The sequence below is a fragment of the Talpa occidentalis genome, unplaced genomic scaffold, assembly GCF_014898055.3.
Source record: "Talpa occidentalis isolate TD23 unplaced genomic scaffold, MPIMG_talOcc4v2.1 talOcc4.3, whole genome shotgun sequence".
NCBI classification, from domain to species: domain Eukaryota; kingdom Metazoa; phylum Chordata; class Mammalia; order Eulipotyphla; family Talpidae; genus Talpa; species Talpa occidentalis.
The window spans coordinates 101387109-101406920 of NW_023603184.1; the positions used below are offsets into that span (position 1 = coordinate 101387109).

A 19812-nucleotide genomic window follows, 5' to 3' on the forward strand; every position below is an offset into this window, starting at 1 on the left:
AAGTTAGAGAAAGCAATTACATGGCAAAACTCTTTGAACTCTGTCAAAGTTTGACTACGATAATGACTGGAATTAAGTACTGAAGAATCAAAGTAGGAAAATGGTCTCGTAGGCCTAAAATTACCAGATTTGTTTTGTGTATGGAGGAGGAGGCTGGGTTTTCTGATGCGGTTGTAGGCGGAAAACATGTCAGTGACATTCTTTAAGAAAAGACTTCAACTTTCTCAGTGCAACTTTTGGTGGTATTTGCCTGTTGGACCTCCCGCAAGTTGGCATCTCTGTGTTCTGATAAGATAGCTGTTGACCAGCTGTCACTCCAGCCAGAAACCACACTGGCTCTTTGTGCAGCTGGCCAGAAGCAGTTAGGAGGGAAGGCTGGGCTTTGTGCCTCCTCTGTGTGTGCCTTCTCCGCTAGGTAGAGGAGGCACTCTTTGCCAAGTCCATCATGAAGGTCGGTAGCAAAGTTTACCCAGCCCAGGTCATCAGCCAGGAAATCTACTCAGATTGTGTCCCTGCTGAAAACAATGTTTGGGTCTGTCCTTTGCCTCGGGCGGAGGTTGAGGGCGGGGGTAGGGTATTCCATGCCAGACCAGGTCAGAGCCTTCTACTGCAACTGATCTTTGAGGCCCTTTGAGACTCAGGCATGTGAAAGAAATAAAGTCTGAATTTTTACTTTCATTTATAAAGAAAAAAAAAACAGATTAGGGGAAATGATTGTTAAATGTTTAAATAAATGGAGTTACATCTTTTAGTATTTAGGAATTCACACTTTAGGGCAAAACTACCTGGTTTGAACCCTGACTCTGCTATTTCCTAGCTATATAATTGTTCAGCAAGTCATTTAACCTCCCTGTGCCTCAATTTCCTTACCTATAACTTGGGAATAATAGCAGTCTTTACCTTTTAGAGTTATTGTGGGATTAAATTAGTTCATTTTTGTAAAGGTCTCAGGAAAATGCATGAAACATAACCTATACATTTGTATTTGTTAAATAAGAATAATGGCTATTTCCTTGGTTCTTGTTCCTAATTTTTCTCCCCCAGTATCTAATCTTTTTCTTCTATTTTAACCTTAAGCCCCTATCAGCTCCTCCTCCTCATGTTTCCTAGGACTACGTTAACAAATTTTGTAGCTTAAAACAACAGAAATTTATTCTCTCATGGTTTATGAAGCCAGGAGTCCAAGATTAAGGTGTCAGCAAGATGGGTTTTTATTGGAGGCTCTGAGGGAGAATTCTTTCCGTGCCTCTCTCCTAGATTCTGGTCATTTCTGAAAATCCTTGGCACTCCTTGGCCCATTACTCCACTCTCAATGTCACATATATTCACTGTGAGACACCACATGGCCTTCTTACAGGTCTCAAGGTACTTTCATATCTTTTATCTACTTTTATCCTTACTCTGTATTAGAATGCAAGTTCCATTGGAGTAGAGACCCTGCCTCCTTCTGTGGAGTCTGGGGCAGCTGGCATTACTTAGCCTGGGAAGCTCTACTGGGCCACCTTACAGGAATGGGGAGAGACATGGTGCCACCAATCTGGGTGTGAGAAGGTGAGGCTTGAGGTAGGAGAGTCACCATAGAGGGAGAGGGAAAAGATGGGGCAAAAAAATTCCATTTGAGGAAATGAAAATGAAAAGAGATTGAAATCCCCAAAATCATTATATCTAGGAGTACTCTCTAGTTATACAGAATTAGAAAAAGCGAGTCAGAAAGAGGTACAAGATGAGAGGAAAACAAGATCTATATCACAAGTAAGGGACAGAGGAAATGGGAAAGTTAGGGGTGACTGCCTCGGGGCAGAACCTGCAGTGTCGTCTCTGTGCGGCATAGAGGTTCTGCTGCCAAGTGATTGTGTAGGGGTGGAGAGGAAATTTCCCCACACCCCTCTGGATTCTTCTCCAATTGGTCCAGCAATCAAATTAACAACAGAGTTACTGGAAAAGAGAACAAATTTACTACATGTGTATGGAGAGTCTACATGCATGCAAATTCTAAAGTAAATGGGGTTAAATGAAGTATTTAACCTGATTTAAAGTATAGAATAGGGGCCAGGGCCCCAAGGAGAGAGGAGGGGACTCACTTGACAAAAGGAACAGATGTTCTGTAATGACATCTTTGCCCTGTCAAACATACAGCTTTCTCAGATTGAAAGGTTATTTCTGGAGATAATCATAAATCATAAATTGGAGATAAACCCCCCCAAATTGGATAATGCCCTCAATTTTCATTCTTCTAGATAGTTGAGGGACTGGTCAAAATTTCCTCCTGAGCTTGCGGGGCCTTGATTGACTTCAGCTCATAGTAATCTACTTGCCAAAGTAACACATCTTGGGAAAGCCTGCTTTAGATGTCTTGGGGAGGTCCATCCTTCAGTTTCTTCTAAAACCCAGGGATCTGGGGCCTTCCTGGTGGTGCAGGGGTTAAAGACAGCTCTGTGAAGCACTCACCAGTCATTGCAGCATGAGTTTGATCCCCCGCCCACCAGGTAGCAACCCACATGGAGAAGCCGACCTCTCCTGTCTTCTGGCTGCTCCCCTCAGCAGTGCATTTCAGGCAATCTGCCTCTTCTGCTCCCCACTCTGTCTCTGGTGAATCCTCTCACTCCCTGCAGCTCTGGCCTATACCCCAGTTATTGTATGCATAAATAAATAAATCTTAAAAAAAACTAAAAAAAATAAAACCAAGGGATCCAGTTGAGAAGAATCTGCCCTCTCCAGATACCTGAGTATGTGATGTTGGAATATCTTCAACCCATCTTGGCCTTGAGGGTCATGGAGAATGGAAGAACAGTTGAGAAAGTTAGGAAAATGTCTTTGGTATTTTCCAATCATGCCATCAATAGTTGGGTGTTTATTAATGTGAACTAAGCTAACTGATTGATGAAAAGCTACAGTCTTGATGGTCCTCAACTAAGAATATTGTGTAGCCTGTTTGTTCTGTGACAGCATAATTGGTTGTCTCCATCTACAACCATCAATGAACTGGGCTGCAGGACAAAAGGAAGGGAAAGGCATGGTGAAGGACAGAGAGGTAGGGGGAAGGAGAAGACTTTGCCCCCTTTTTTGTTTTCCTGGTATATACTGAAAAAGTAATAAGGACGTCATCCACTTGTCCAATCAGGAGCTCTGGCCTGGTGCACTTATGGCCTCTATCACCCAGTTCCCTATTAGACTAATGTGATCAACGAGATGGAGAGGTTATCCAGATTAACCAACGTCACCAAGCTTGGCAGGAGTCTAGCCAGGACAGTTATTAATTATGCTCCCTACATTTAATGTCAAAAATAAACACCAATTAATGAAGCTCTTTGGAGCTTCAAACCATAGCAAGAATGTGGGTTTCCCTAACCACACTGTATCATCCAGTTAGGTGATTCATCTACGCGTGGGAGCAGAGTGCTGAGAAGCTCCTCCTTTGTTTCATTCCCCAGTGCACCCTTCAAATCAAAGCAGTGATCTGCATTCCGCTGTCAACCTGGGCACCAGGGCAAGTGCCTGGTGACCACAAAGGTGGGGTTGTTAGAGGTTTGGGGTGGTGCCCTGCATGCACACATTCCAGAGGAGATTTCAGAACTGGAGGCAATCACCCTCATCAATAAGGATCCTTGTCACTTTTGTTTTTTTTAACAGGTGATAGCTGATTAAATTCAGGGGTGGCCTTGCAGGGGACCTTGAATGGTGACTTCGCAGAAGGGAAGAATAGACAGAGATCCTCTCAGCTCCTCTGCAGCTGCCCACTCTGCCACTCACCTGTTCACTGGGGAAACTGGTCTAGTTGCAGCTCTCCTTACCAGCTGCCTTTCCTCAACTCTTAGAGCAGACGCTAACATGTTTCTATTATTTACTTTAAGACTCAAAGCTTAGTTTCTCAGGAAGATCTTTCTATGATCCTAACATTGGTACATAAACCTCAAACTGATAGAAAACATTAATGGGAGGAAGGAGCACCCCAGACAGGAAATTAAAACTTGAGTTTCTGGTTTAAGCCCTCCATTAAATTATTGCCAAATGAGAGACTTGGATTAAATCAGTTCTTTTACGAACATTTCTTAAATATTGAAATCTCCTTTTCTTACAGTTTGAAGGTCCCTGAACTTTTGCCTGAAGAAGAAGATACAATTTGTTTAAATATGTATTTTAATGGTAATGCTAGGAGGAGTTGCCCTGGATTTTACAACAAAATTTACAATTTTCCTTCCAAATCCAGCAGTTGTGTTTGGACACTTCTAGCTGCTTTGGAATCTGTCATCTAGCCTGTTTCAAGTAAATACAGAACTGGAGCTCTCCTGGGGGTAAGAGGTTAGCAAGTGAGAGGAATAGAGAAAAAAGGGGGAGCTCAGGAAACAACAGTGTTTCTTGAACTTAAGGTTTGAGTTGGAAGCACTTTTCGTTTTCCAAAGAAGGAAGTGCAGCTGTTAGTGCCCTATGATCTAGACTGTCTCCCTAGCAGACGTGACAAGTAGGAGGTCCTCCAGTTGTAATCAGCACACAGATGTGTTTGGCCAAACATCATATGCTTTTTAAAAAAAAACTTTGAATTCTTTAGAAGGAGTGTGCTTTCTCTGCCCCACCACAACCACACACTCTCCACTCTCTCTGCCTGACACTTCGCACATTTATGTTACCTAGTGGCCCCAAAGGGGATTTGAATTTGCATTGCCTGCTATTGTCTTTTTCTTTGTTTTTCCCCTTTACAGCCAAATGCTATTCCTTCTTATTTCAAAATGACCCAGTGAAGAATCCCCTCAAATTTCCTGGGAAATATAAATAAATTATAGAATTTAGTCCAACTTTGGAAGTATTTGACTCCTCTAGAGAAGTTCCTCCCAATAGTGCTTTATTTCCTTAGAACAGAAGATAGAAACACTTCTGGGAGTAAAGGAGACTGTTGTCTTGAGAAGACTCCATTGTCAACACATACCCGTACCTCAAGCCTGGTATTTTGTGAATGTTTCTGCTATATAAGGTCATCATTTAATTTTTTTCAGCCATGTCACTGGTTTAATTCTTTCAAACTCATCCGTTCATTTAGAATGAGTCACCCTAATTTACTTTTCTGTTTTCCTCCACATCTCCATGTAGGGTAAATGAAGTTGATCAGGTTTTTTTCACCATTGGCCTCTGTAGCTAGCACCTGTGGTTTTGATTGTGTGAATGTAGAAGGTACGTGGATGTGGGGCATGCTCGATTGTGAACACCTGAGCCTGGGTGTGTGCGCTTGGACAAATATGGACACCAGTGCGTCTGAGAGGGGCTAAAAGGTCAGCATCACCCTGGGGGAGAGGCCTTAAGTTGCCTCTCTCTGCTGGCTTGTTTCCCCTGCTTACTCAATTCTCTTTCAAATCGCTAGAACCATTGGTGAACCTATCCGGCCTGGGTTGCAAAACACCCACTTCTCCAATCGCCTTATGTAGCAATTTGCCAAAGAGATACAGGTGATTCCAACTATTATCAGGACATAATAATATTTTACAATTTTGGATGTTGTTTTAAACGCAATGATTTGATGACCTCCTTATTTTTAAAAACTTTTTTGATTGAAGTTTACTTGACATGCAACATAATATTAATTTCAGGTGTACAACATAACGATTATTTCCTTATTTGAGTTTGTCTCATTACTCTGACCCAAATCCTTCCTGCTCTTCGGGCAGAGCTGGGGAATAGAGAAGCAGATTTCATCTAAGCTTTATTAAGAAAATTCTGTAAGTTTCTGTTTGGTTTTTATACTTCAAATAACTCAAAAATCAATATTTTGATGACTGAAGTGTAAATGAATGAGGAACATGGAATAAGTTTTCCCTTCAGTTACATGAACAGAAATGTTGTGGGTTTTTATCACAAAGCCAAGCTGTAGGGTAAGTGAAAAAGTATCAGGCTTTTCTGCCCTCCCGCCATTAGGATTGATGATGAATCCTTGTGGTCCTAAATGCATGCCTGATGGCGGGCACCTGGAGTAGGGTCTGGGCATGCGTAGATGGGATTCACCTGGGTTGAGAGACAGGGCTTATAAGGGCAGCATCACGGGCACGCCAGGAGAACCATGAGAACAGCAGAGAACAAGGCCACCAGAGAACGCTGGAAAGCCCAGGTGGAGTGAAGACTTGCTGAGGGCTGGGAGGCCTGCCAACCTCCCGGCCCCCCAGCACCCCTACCTGCCGTGTACCTGGTAACTCCCAATAAAAGCCTGAAAAGCCACTGAGGGCTCCAGGACTCCTCCTTTACCCTGTCTGCTCAGGTCATAGAGATTCTGCACTCCATCCCTTCCTGCCGCTACACAAGCAAAGGAACTGGGGACATCTGCTAAGCTCCAGGGAAAGGTGTCGATGTGTCCTCTCCTGGTGGTGGACATGGCACCTTCATGAGGAGAGTCCCAGCTCAAAGGAGCTTGGTGGTCTTTTCTGGCTTTCCTTGTACTTTTTCCTCTCTGAACTGCAAGTTAACTGCTATTGCTCCTTTTCATACTAAGAATCTCAAAGTAGGTGCAGACAAAAGCAGTCTCAGTTGTTGTAGGGTAAAGAAAATGTCAGGCTTTTCTGCCCTTCCGCCATCAGGATAGATGGTGGATCCTTGTCCTGAATGCATGCCTGATGGCGGGCACCTGGAATAGGGTGTGGGCATAGGTAGATGGGATTCAGCTGAGCTAAGACTGTGCTTTTAAGGGCGGCGTCACGGGGGGACGCCAGCAGCACCAGCAGCAGCAGCAGTAGCAGTAGAAGCAGCAGTAGAAGCCGAAGCTGAAGCCGAAAGAAAAGCCAAGAAGCAGCAGAACCAACGCCAGAGAGCCCAAATAGAGTGAAGACTTGCTGGGGGCCTGGGAGGCCTGCCAGCCTGCCAGCCCCCCAGCCAGCACCCCTGCCTGCCATATGCCTGGTGAACCCCAAATGAAAAACCTGCAAAACTACTGAGGACTCCTCCTTTACCTGGTCTGCATGGGATCTGAAAACCTGCACCGTGGCCAGTCCTGCCCTTACAATTGTCCATAGGGGCAATACCATCTGGGCTTTGTCCATGGGTGGTAGTGTTGGTGCTGCTGATTGGGCCAGAGAACAGTTTAAAAATTATTTGTGTCAATTTTCTTTCTTCATAAGGAAACAGATACTTGTGTTCCTGAAGTGAGTTCTTTTTTCTTTTTATGTCAAGTCTTGCTTTTATGTTGCTTATCACAGTATTACAAGTATGAGGCAAACAGTGTTTAAAATCTCCAGGAGAGGAGAAACCTGCCTGATCCTCTAATTGGAGATTGCCGATGAAGGGATGGTGGTGGTGGGAATCAGTTTTAATGAAATTCTAAAAAGCTATGGTTATTTTTCTTGATTTCTGGTTCCTTCCTCCCCTACCTTCTTTTAAAATTCTCATTTCACTGTTTAGTCAAAATGGTTTTTGTGTAATAGTAAAAATGTAATGATGTTCCATTTAAGTTTTGTAACAATAACACCAAAAACAGATGGTCTTATCTCCTACTGAAACTCACCGAATTATATTTCTTCTACATGAGGACATTTATGTCCAAGTAACCAAACTAATATAGAATCAGCATGCTCTTCTCAGAACAGACAACACAAACCCAATTTATTTTCATTTCATTTTTTGCAATGCCTTTGTTACATGTCCGACTATCACTTCAACTTTTTGCATTTTATGCATCTTCCAAATTTGTAGATTATTTTTGTTCATTGTTTGGATGTTTGTAGATCATCTAAAATAGGAATTGTAAGTAGGTGTAGAGGTTTTTTCCCTAGCTTAATTGATTGGTAGTGACTACATGGAACTATGGTTCTCAGCACTGGCTGTGCATTAAAATCATCTGGGGAGTTTTTAAAAATTGATGCCAACCCCACTCCAGGTCAATTTCAGAATCTCTGGGAGCTGGACTCAAGTATATTCAAAATCTTCCTGGGAATTTCTAATATACAGCCAGAATTAAGAATCTGTGGCCTTGGGGTAGTGTCTCTCAAACTACAACATGAATCCAAACTCTTCTTCCTATCTCTGAATTTTTTCTTAGGCCTCTAAATACTTGTTCTTTTCTCTCAGTTCTGAGGGACTCCATTGACCATAAAAGCAGTCCGCAAGCAGGATCCAACAATGGCAATGTAGAGGCTTCAAGCAACACTCCAGCTGTTTCTGAGAAAAATCGGTGAGTCTTAATCTAAAAGCTTTCCCAGTCTTAATTCAGGGACTCTGTTCCAATGGCCAGTGAAACAGCAGTACTTCATTGACTTCCTGTTCTTCAGGGAAGCCTCATATCCTAGTTCCCTTCCAAAGAGGTTTGCAGGCCCTGTCACATATATCACCAGGAGGAGCACACAATTGCAGGAAGGAGGAAATTACAACAAAGGAAACCTCTAACTAGAATGAGACTTGCCTTTATTTTCCCCCAAATTGATTGTGAGGAATTTCATTGAAAGTTTATTCCAGGATTTGGAGAAAGAAGCAGAGCATTAGAAATTGAAATTTCTTTGTATTTTTTCCACATGGAGAAAAAGGTGATCTTGATTTGTAATTTTTTTTAAAGATTTATTTATTTATGCATACAAGAGCTGGAGTACAGGCCAGACATGCAGGGGATGAGAGGATTCACCAGAGACAGAGTGGGGAGCAGAACAGGCAGATTGACTGAAGTGCACTGCTGAGGGGAGCAGCGGGCGAGTCAGAGGAGGTTTGCTGCGCCATGTGGGTTTCTCCATGGCTGGCCGGGGATCGAACTCGTGCTGCAGAGGCTGCGGATTGCTTCACAGTGTGGTGCTTAACCCCTTGAGCCACCAGGGAGGCCCTTGATTTGTAATTTTTTAGAAATAACTTTTTCAGACTGTTATTAATGTTTTTGAGACATAACAAATTAAATTATCCATATTTCTCTACTGGTCTCAAATTTTTGTTAGACTATTTTAAAGTAGACTACTATTCCTAAATAGTGACCATCATTTAAGAATACTTAAGGAAATATTATAGACCTAACATTACATATTAGAATAACAAAATTTAGGATTTTTGGTGCAGCAGAAACACCACTAAAGTTGGCAAGTGGAAGATTTGCGTTCTGGTCCTAATGCTAACATTTCCAGCTGTCTGACCTTGGGCGAGTCAATGAACCAGTTTGCCAGTGGCTCCAGCCCTGGCTGGTTTTCTTCAAGCTCAGCTGATAGCTAACTTTGCTTAAAATATCAGGACAGTTCTGTGAGCACCTTCACTTCCTTTTCCTCCTCCTCAGAATCTCTCCGTATCTTCAGCTGTACTGTCTTCCTTTGCTCTCATCTTAAGAGAACACAGGTCCTCTTCCTCGCAAAGGCTCACTGCCCTGCAGGCCGTGCCACCTATCTGTTAGCCCAACTCATCCTTTCACACTGTCTCTCTCTCTCTGCTGCCTCTCTTTTCTTTTTACCTTTTCCCATTCTAACAGAAGTCTAATCTTAGCCCTGCCTCTGCTGCTACTTGCTTTACCATTAGACTTTCTCAGACTACCATCTAGGTCAACCGCCTTATTCCTTCACCAAGCCCACTCTCCTTAATTGTGAAATCTGATCAGTGCCATCACTATGCCCCTATAACTGTCCTTGGGAAGCTCATCTCCCAGTCTCTAGAGCCTCTTCATCATATCCTATAGCATTCAGTTCTGAGGCTACGCTCTCCTTAAATTATGGGCGTCTGTGCTACACCTCTTCAAGTTCTTCCTCCAAGATGTTCCTTAGCCTCTGTTTTTTCTGGCATCATTCTCCTTTTTAACCCACCTGACATCCCAGGCAAATCTCAGTTTTTATGAAAGAAGTTTTCTTCCTTTTCAGTCATTGGGTGGTGGCAGCAACAACATGATCCAGATTTACTAATTGATTATATGTCAGGACTCCCCTGCCCCATGGATTGGAGTCCCATTTTCCCTCTGAGTTTGATGGTCACCCCCATATCCCATGAATCAACCAGGGGGTAAAAGGGAGGAAGTCTTGGAAGGAAGCAAGATGGACAAAAAGACGAAAGCTGAGTTGTACCCATGATGATGCCCTCAGAAGCACGTAACAGAACCTCCAACCAACAGATCCAAGGGTCCTGCCTGCAAGAGGCCTGAGATAGAAGTTCTTGTGCTGGAGTAACTGCTTGTGGAATCATCAAGGACATAGGCTCTTTCTGTCTCTCTGCTCAGTACATCAGTGATGCCCCCACTGTGTTCACAAGGTGGCTAAAGCGGTGCTAAGCATCACTTTCTCACATGGAAATGTCCAAAGCAATTAAGAAAGGATGAAGTCCCTCTCCATTTTTCAGATAGGAAACCTTTCCCACAAGTCCCCGACACTTCCCTCATACCTCATTGGTGAGAATTTGCAGGCAGACCTCTGCAGGGGAGTCTCATGTGAGGTTGGGAAAGTGAGCGTCAGCATTTTCGCTCCTATAAGAAAGAGGAAGGAAAGAAGAAAGGATTTGGAGGAGGAATCAACAAAGTATGCTTAGAGCCCTGAATGGGTAATGATGGGAGAAGATAGGTACCAGGGAAAGATGAAGAAAAGGTAAAATCATAAGGAAGAAATGACAAGAAATATTGCCGAGAATAAGAGTGACAGGGACAGGTTGAAGTCACCTAACACTTCCTGCAATGCCAGGTCTTACCCAGAATTGTCTTGTAATTTCACAGCAGCCTCTTGAGCTGGCATTTCTTATTCCATGCTATGAATAAGTCAATCAAATCAGGGGAAGGCAAATGAAGTTAAGTCCTAAATGCTGGCCCAGAACCAGGACTGGTGTGGAGGTATCAGATTTACCTACTCCAGCCCCCAATCTGAGACAGTCACCTGTGTCACATAGAGAATAAGTGGCAGATCTAGGGGTTTGAATCCAGATATTTTATCTCCAACAATAATAGGAATTAATAATTCATACTCCTTAGCAACTTCCTGGACATTGTGCTAAGTGTTTTACATGCTATGCTACTTAGTCCTGCAACAACCCTATACATTTTTTAATTCTGATACTAGTAAGTAATTTGCCAATGTTACTTAGTAAAGCAAAAGGGTCAGGGTTTGAACACAGACTGTCTGATGCCAGAGCCCACATGTTTAGCCAGTATATCTATTGGCTCTCCAGGTTCTAAACCCCAAATGCTTACCTCCAGGTTTTTCTACTATATGTTGTCTACAACTGTCATGGCAGCAAATCTTAAACTATAATCAGATAAGGAATAAACTCTGATTGGCCTAAAACTGTCATCCTGAAACTGGTGGAGAAAATTCCATTACCAAATTCTTGGGAGAAAGCCTACAGCCTCATGAAAAAAGTGCTCCCATCTGTGCATGAAAGGGTGGGATTAACTTGGCTGGGAAGAAGGAAACCTCAGGTTGCAAGTACAAGTCAGTGGTTGGTGAGTTGCTTCTCTGCTCCACTTCCTACATGAGCCTGTTACTGTGCACAGTGAATGACAGAATGGAAATAGTCTTTTATGTCCTGGGACTTTGTTCCCATGATGATAATCCTCTATTTTAATGCTGATAAGTACAATAGTGAGGATTATGCCCTTTAATTTAATTTGGCCTGCATATGGCAAAGCTCTCACAAGGCTTTTGATATTCTTTAGCTCAGCTAGCCTGTTGTTGTATTAAAAAAGAAGCCCCTAAGAGGGAGACAGGAGATTGATAATGGTGGTGCAGATGTTTTTACCTAGCAGCTTGTAACATGCCCCCAGAGAAGCTGCTTCACTGTGGGCCACTTCAGTGAGGATTCAGACTCAGAGTGATGGGAACCTTCGTGACTCAGGCAGCTCTAGGGGAGCTGGCACCTCGCAGGAGGGGAAAATGAGCACATATTTCTCCCATGTGTCATCCTTGCAGCTCTAAGGCTTGAAGCCAGTTGGGCTGACCTCAGAATTGATGAGCCAGAGAACAGCCTCCCAGCCGGGGCTGACTGTGGGCCAGATTTTCATGTGGGCTGTGAAGTACAGATTGCCACATATCTTGACAGACATTCTGAGTGATGAAGGAAAGGGGTTGTCCTTACAGAAATACATGGCAGTGCTAAGATTGAGCAAAACAAAACTTTTCTTTATACATATCAGTATCAGGAAGACATTTCCTCTCCACCTTTGATGCCCATGCCAATTTTTCCTTTCACTTTCATTTCACTCCTTCAGGAGGCCTCTGCCCTATTACAAATTTCCTACCACAATTGGGAAGTTTCTACACTAGGGCATTAGAGACCTTGTATGGAACCAGCAGGGAAAGGCAGCATGGGGGGTGGGGAGTGGTTGGGGGGGGTGTGGGTGTGGTGGGGAGGGTGGATCAGGAGTGGTGGCCTTCTTGTATAAACTGCCTATGATAGGGTAGAACCCTGTGTTCTCTATTGTGGTAGAAAGAGAATAATCTTTGGTGACAAACCTGGGTTTAAATGCTTACAAATGATTAAATCTGGGGCTAGTTCCTTCATCTAATGCTGAAGTTCAGGATATACCTAAAGTGAATATTCGTGAAGATTAGAGAGAATTTATACAAAGAACTAACACCATTCTAGATACACAATAAATGTTCAATAAGTGATGACATCAAGCTGTCATGGTCATAGAAGTATTCGGTGGTTTTTAACATTCTTTTGTTGTCCTCTTTCTGTGTATCTGTTCATGCTATTCCTTCTGAATAGAATCCCCTTACCAGTTCTTTTTTTATACATGTTGATATTTTACCTGTCCTTCCAATCTTGCTCATGTGGCACCTTCTATAGGACCTTGAAGTGGATGAGGGCCAGCAGAAGACAATCATAGGTGGAGAAACAGAGTGAACCCTGACCCAGAGGTCTTCTGGGGGAGGGTGAGATGTCCAGTGAGATGAAGGCTGAGAATGGGTAAGAGTGACTTGATGCAGGGTGAACCATTTCAGGGAATAAGGCAGTGGAAAGCCAGGACATGTGAGGACTAAAAAGCTGCCCAAAAGATTTTGGACCCTATTCTATAACACAAAGATGTACACCCACAGTCATTGGGGGCGATATAGTCTGTAGACATATTTGGCATCTATAATGTTTTTATATTCTCATTAGTGTCCAATATACATAAATGGACTTCATTAAAAATTCAGATTTCTGATGGCTCTTGAAAAAGGAGCATTTCTAGCAGTAATCTGCTGGATCTGAGTAGAAGCTGTCTTCCATTGATACTTACTCATTGGCCTGTTTAACTCATAACACCAGTATGTGAATGTGACTCCAGATACTCTGTGCAGGGGTATCATGCAGGGAGAGGGAACAGTTTAGTCCATTGACTCTGGAAGCACTGTGCTTCTCTTCTAGACCCAGATATGTCCAACTAATTTGGTGACCTTGGGCAAGCTAAGAATATATCTAATGTGCCTATGGTTGTTGTGAAAATAAAACATAGGAAATATTTAGATAACTACTCAACATGTAATAAGTACAATCAGCTGTTGTTCTATATTCTCCTTGAGATAATAAACTCCAGGATTGAAGCTATATGTCACTTATTTCTCTATGAATTACCAGATCTAGAATCTTGAATCTTTAGTCATTATAGGTATAAAGTAAGAGTAGTTAGTGAGTGGATGAATGAATGTGTATTCCTTTAAATTTTATTTCTGGGCCTCCCCGGTGGCGCAGCGGTTGAGCGCTGGGTTGCGAAGCTGCCCGCAGCCTCTGCAGCACCGGTTCGATCCCTGGCTGCTCCCCGGCCATGGGAGGAGGGTCCCACATGGTGCGCAGACCTCTCCTGCCGCCCGCTGCTCCCCTCAGCAGTGTACTTCGGTCCTTCTGCCTGCTCTGCTCCCCGCTCTGGCTCTGGTGAATTCTCTCACCCTCCCGCGCTTCTGACTCTACCCAGTGCTTGTATAAATAAATAAAAATAAATCTTTGAAAAAAAAAATTTTATTTCTGTTGGGTCCAAAGCTAAATTTAATTACTTTGGTCTCAAAGTTTCCTACTTATCTTGACTTGAACTTAATAAGTTTTTTTTAAAGATTTATTTATTTTACATAAGAACTGGGGTACAGGCCACATGTGCAGGAGGGTAAGAGGATTCACCAGAGACAGAGTGGGGAACAGAACAGGCAGACTGACGAAATATACTGCTGAGGGAAGCAGCGGGCCCAACAGGAGAGGTCTGCCGTGCCATGTGGGACCCTCGCCAGCTGGCTGGGATCAAACCGGCGCTGCAGAGGCTGCAGACAGCTTCACAGTGCGGCGCTCAACTGCCTGTGCCACCAGGCCCCATAATAATAATTTTTGATGAACTATGAAACTGGTTTCCATTGTAACAAAATGGATGAAAGGCAATGTTGTTAACACAGTTTCATTTCTATGTAATGGATCTACCTTCCTATCTAAAAAAATAAACCCTGAGTTTGGAAAGATATTTAAGATGTATTTTCTTTAGAAACTTCGTCATTGGCAGGTAGTACCTATCGTGAATCTCTTAATTAAGGGTCAGTTGCCAGGAACCAGACATAGTGAAATGATGTTAGACAACTCCCACCCCCACATGAACTTCATACTTATAGGCAGTATTTTTATGTCTGGTGCCTCAGACAAAAATGGAATAGAAGTTTGGGCAGTTTCACATGAAAACCAATTTCCAGTATGCCCAGTGTATCTTATGACAGCTGAAGTTAGGATGCCACCCCACCAAGGCCTTTGATATTTAATAACCACATTCGCATGTGGATGTGAACTTTTGTGCTTACATTAATCTCTTCCTAGAAACACATTTGCTACCAACAAATGATGCCACCAGCAAATGGTGGCACACACCCTGCCAAGATAACCTGCAAGGGGAGGTTCTACTTTCTCCCCAGAACACTTGCACACATTTACAAAGAACTGGAGTCTAGTCACATTTAATTTTATTTGGAAAAAAATCATCTAAAAGTGATGTATTAAAGATTCTAAAAGTTGCTCTTTAACTTTGTACTTTAAGATGTTAGATGATTCACTTCTTTTTTATAAAAAGGTAATTTTTTTTAATATTACACCTCTGCTTTTTTTGAGAAATCTCAGTATCTTCTTAGCTATTTCTTTTCTCTCTCTTTCCTTTTGCTTTTTTTCTTTCCCTCCTACTTTCTGTCTATCTTGTTTTCATTCTCTCCTTCATCTTTGTGTCCTTATACAATTAATACCTACATCTCTAAAAGTTATGGTTTCTAATCTAGTTATGAAAAAGACAAGTTATTTTGACTATTTCATCATCGCTTGTCCCTTCCTACATTACCTATTTTGTGAGTGGACAAAATCCAATGCATTTTTTTTTAAGATTTTATTTATTTATACGAGAGCTAGGGTAGAGGTCAGAGGTGCAGGAGGGTGAGAGGATTCACCAGAGACAGAGCAGGGAGCAGAACAGGCAGATGGACCGAAAACACTGCTGAAGGGAGCAGCAGGCAAGACAGGAGAGGTCTGCTGCGCCATTTGGGTATCTCCCTGAACAGCCGGGAAACGAACCCATGCTGCAGAGGCTGCAGACAGCTTCACAGCGCTCCGCTCAACCTGCTGCACCACCGGGGAGGCCCCCAATATATCTGCTTTACTGTATCTCATCCAGACCTTAGCTATATTCAGATTCAGAATGAGTTTTTGACAAAAAAAAAAAAAAAAATCACTGCACATTGAGCCTATGTTGATAGAAAAAAAATTGAGAGAAGAAAATTTACCCAAGTTGGAAGTATTGCAAGAAACAAAATTTGTGTAATTTGTGTAAAATAAAAACTATATAGAAATGTTTCATTATTGACATTTAAGAAGCCTAGGTTCCAGTTCTAGAGATTAACTTTCACATTTCCATAACCGTATTTACTTTCATTTATTTATTTCATTTTCTTCCCTGGGTTGAAAGGAAAAATTATAGTGTTTCAATTCCAAGTGCATTTTGTGAATTAAAAGGCAGTTAACTCATACCTGTCGGACACAAATATGTATGCAAATTTCCCATTAACATTGCCCAGTCACTTAGATTTAAAAGGAACCTGAAAAGTATTTGTCACAGAAACTGTTGACACTAGTTACAGCACTCCTTTCTATGTACATTTGAAAAACTTCTCAGACTTGTCTCCTTGGTGAGTAGACAAAACAGGAGGGTTGAATATTTTTTCATCTGAATGGTATAGGTGGGGAAGACAGAGGAACAGAGATCTCTGATGAAACAGAGCTCTAACGACTACTGTGATTGGGAAATTAGATAATAAACAGTCCCTGGTACCAAGATTCTCATGGCCTAAGATCAACACAGTCTGGAGACATGGGCAGGAGTAGCCTTCTGAGGTCTGGCCTAGACCCTCCCTGGAGACCTCTTTGTGTCAACAAGAACAGCCAGTGCTCCTGGCCCATTCCCAGCACTCAGAGTGGGGCTATCATTTTTGTTTACTTTGCAAATATCTTAATGGGAAGTGGTTCAACACCACCTATGGGTTAATCTGAGTGCTCTGCTTGGCAGCTGTTCCCTCTGACAACCACATGGCCACACTTGGGTGGAGGGAGTCAAGGCTGACTGTTAACTATCCAGTGCCAGGTTGAGGCGTCTTTTGCTTGTTGGATTTACTGACTGGCAGGAAGCACCTTGTTGTCTTTTATTTTTAGTTATTCCTCCTGGGAGGGTAAGAATATTCTTTTCATATACAATTGTGCTTTCCCCTCCAAGGCAGAGTGAATAATTAAACATTAGTTTCACTAACATGTTATATACATTTAAGTTCTTTTTACCTAAGCTCCTTCTTACAGAATCTGAAGTTTGGTATTTAAAAGTGGTGGTATAATATATTAGAGACAGGAAAAGGATTTGGTCTGTTAGCCTGTGGGGAGGCCAAAGTTACGGGCCCTTTCTTCACCTGGGAGCTAATGAATTAAATACTGAATTTTGTAGAAGTCCCTCCTACTGTTCCCTTAATTTTCTACTTGCATCCTGAATTTGGCTTTCATTTGTCTTGACCCACGGGAGCGTTGTGCTGGGTGTCTTGCCCAAGTGATGTCTTTCTGGATCTGTCTCCACTCACATTGCACAAATCAGCTCGCTCTTTATTCTTTTCTCACTGGACTTGAGGCAGAATTGGATAGTTTCCACAAAACAGGTTAGGGATATTAGAGTATGACAGACTTATAGAAAGTTTCTAAGTGGCCCACTTTTCACAATACAAAAAGTTCCATTGACTGAAGCTCCTGCAACAAAGGTCCAGCTAAGCTCAGGAACAGTGCAGACTATTCCCTGTCCTTTCCTAAAGGTTTCTACACCTATTTGTAGGCTTGCCTGGTGGTTGAGCAGAGGTCCTACTAAACCTACTACTACTAAACACAAGATCTGGATGAGCTTACTTAATTTCTCAGAGCCTCCATTTCCTCATCTTTAAATGGCAAATAAAATGACACGGTATCTACCACATGCAAGTTAAATGACATATACAAAGTATAAGGCATCTCATCTGACACATAAAAACACTAGAAATAGAGTAATAGGGAAGTTACTGTTGAGGCATCTACCTTTCTTGGTATAATCTTGGTATATATATTATGCATTCTTTTCTGAAATATTTGTTTGTTACTCCCAACCTTTTAAAAATAACCCAATGCCAGACTGAGGACAATATCAAGTAAATAATAAAAAATTATAATGTAAGTCCTCCCTGGTGGTGCAGGAGTTAAATCTCAGCGCTACCATGCTCTTGCCACTGCCACCTGAGTTCAATGCCCAGCCAGGGAGCTTACCCACAGATAGCACAGCAGACCTCTCCTGTCTCGCCCGTTGCTCCCCTTAGCAGTGTGTTTCAGTAGATCCACCTGTTCTGCTCCCCACTCTGTCTTTGGTGAATCCTTTGACCCCCACACCTCTGGTCCAGACCCCAGTTCTTCTATGCATAAATAAATAAAAATCTTTTTAAAAAAAGAAGAAATTTTTTAAAAGAATATAATGTATTAAGTAAAATAGAATTAACCCAAATTGAAGGGAGGGAAGGAAGAAAAGGGAGAAAGGAAAGGTGTTAAGCTTTTCCTTGCAATAAATGTAAAATAATAAATGTAGAAGGAATGATAAAACTAGAGAACCACCATTTGACAACTACCAGAATAAGCATTGTTTCAAGCAAGAAACATCAATGGATGCTAAAACTAGCAAGTGAAAGTTCAAGGAATAACAAGCTTCTTTGTGTACTCTCAGAGTAAATCACCATAAGATACTTAATTATAAAAGGACCTTGGGGAAACCTAGCAGATACCACCTTAAACAAAGTTAGCCAGACCAGAAATTGGACAAAATGAGAAGAACACCCCATCACTTCAGTGGATTTCCTGTCATATGTGCATAACCTGAATTTAATCATAAGAAAAACAGCAGACAAACCAAACGGAACCTCTTCCAAAATGACCGGCCTAGAGGTTTCAGGATGACTGAGGAAATGTTCCAGATGAAAGAAACACGGCAACTGAATGCAGTATATGATGCAGGATTTTCTTTTTCTGTAGAAGACATCATAGGAAAAATTGGCAAAATATGAATACAGTCAATACATTGGATGATAGTATATAACTTAATTTCCTGACTTAGATCATTATAATGTGGTCATATAAAAGATACGCTGAAGTATTTCAGATGAGAAGATATCAGGTACAACTGGCAATCAAATGGCTTATAAAAATGGTGTGTGTTTGTATATGTGTATGGATTTAAGCATACAAACACCAAGAGAAGGTGTGAAGAGATAAGGCAAATATATATACTGACAATATTCAGAGAATCTGCTAAGAATATACAGAATTCTTATACTATTCGTGCATCTTTTCTATACATATAAAATTAAATCAAAATAAAAAATTAAGTTAGTGCTTCTTCACTCTCATGGATGGCAGTTCATCAGCCACTTTCTCTTTAACTGCTAATCATTCTCCACTCACACCTATAGCTCTATCCACATCAACATGTACGGTTTGGTGTCTGTCCTTGAGCTTCTCCACCGTGACATTGCTGTCTAGTCAACACTCACTGCATGCTATCTTGTTTCACTTGGGTGGGTGGGTTGTTTGTTTTTTTTTAATTCCCTAAAATGTTCCTCGCTACTCTCACACCCCCTCCCTCACCTGTCTTTGGGCCTCATCATGTTCATGGTTCACTTCATTTCATGGTTTCATGCTTCTCTTTTCCTGAACTGGACACTGCTCTCAGAATTAAAGGAGGAAAACAGTTAAATTTTGTCTTTTGGATGGGCATTGCACATAACAGCATCATCCAGGGAACATGATGTTACACTGTCTCTGTCCCTCTTACTTGAACAGGTCACATCGCCCCTCTGAGATTCAATTTCCCTAATTACAACATGAAAAAAGACATAGTAGATAGTCTCTGAGGTTTCCTTTGCCTTCACAAGTCTATGCCCTGGTCAAATCCAGCCTTTAAAGTGTTACAAAAAAGAAAGCCACTTTACAGAAAGGAAACCACTCCAGAGATGAGTCATCATCTTCCTTCTCTCTCAAGCCTGAAGCTTTCAAGTTCAGGAATTTGTCTTTCAGGTTTACAGAATTACAAAACATGTAACACATTACTAAGTATGTATTGAAATTTTATTTACAAATTCTGACCTGGTACACAGCTCTTAATTTAATCCTTTTAAAATTCTATTGTCTTATATTATTATTTTGTTCTGCCTGAAAGCTATATATGTAATCTTTTTTGCACCAGGTTGTGTTTTTATTTATATTATGCTGATGAAGAACAAGGGGCTGATTTCCCCCAGTTTGAATTGTTATACTATTAACAAATGGAAATGTAGGATATAGGATATGCACTTAAATTTGAATGTTATGTAAACAACAACAAAATTTTTAATTATGTCTCCCATGAAGTATTTGAAAAAGAATTTA

The 19812-nt window shown here is 41.7% G+C and overlaps 1 protein-coding gene across 1 annotated transcript in view; it reads left to right on the top strand.

Annotated features, from left to right (window-relative positions):
• MYO3B (myosin IIIB) overlaps nt 1-19812 on the top strand; it is a 165548-nt gene that overhangs the window by 134824 nt on the left and 10912 nt on the right. The window contains exon 22 of the mRNA XM_054699457.1: nt 8038-8140. Within this exon, the coding sequence (XP_054555432.1) occupies nt 8038-8140 (103 nt within the window). The remainder of the gene's footprint in view (nt 1-8037; nt 8141-19812) is intronic.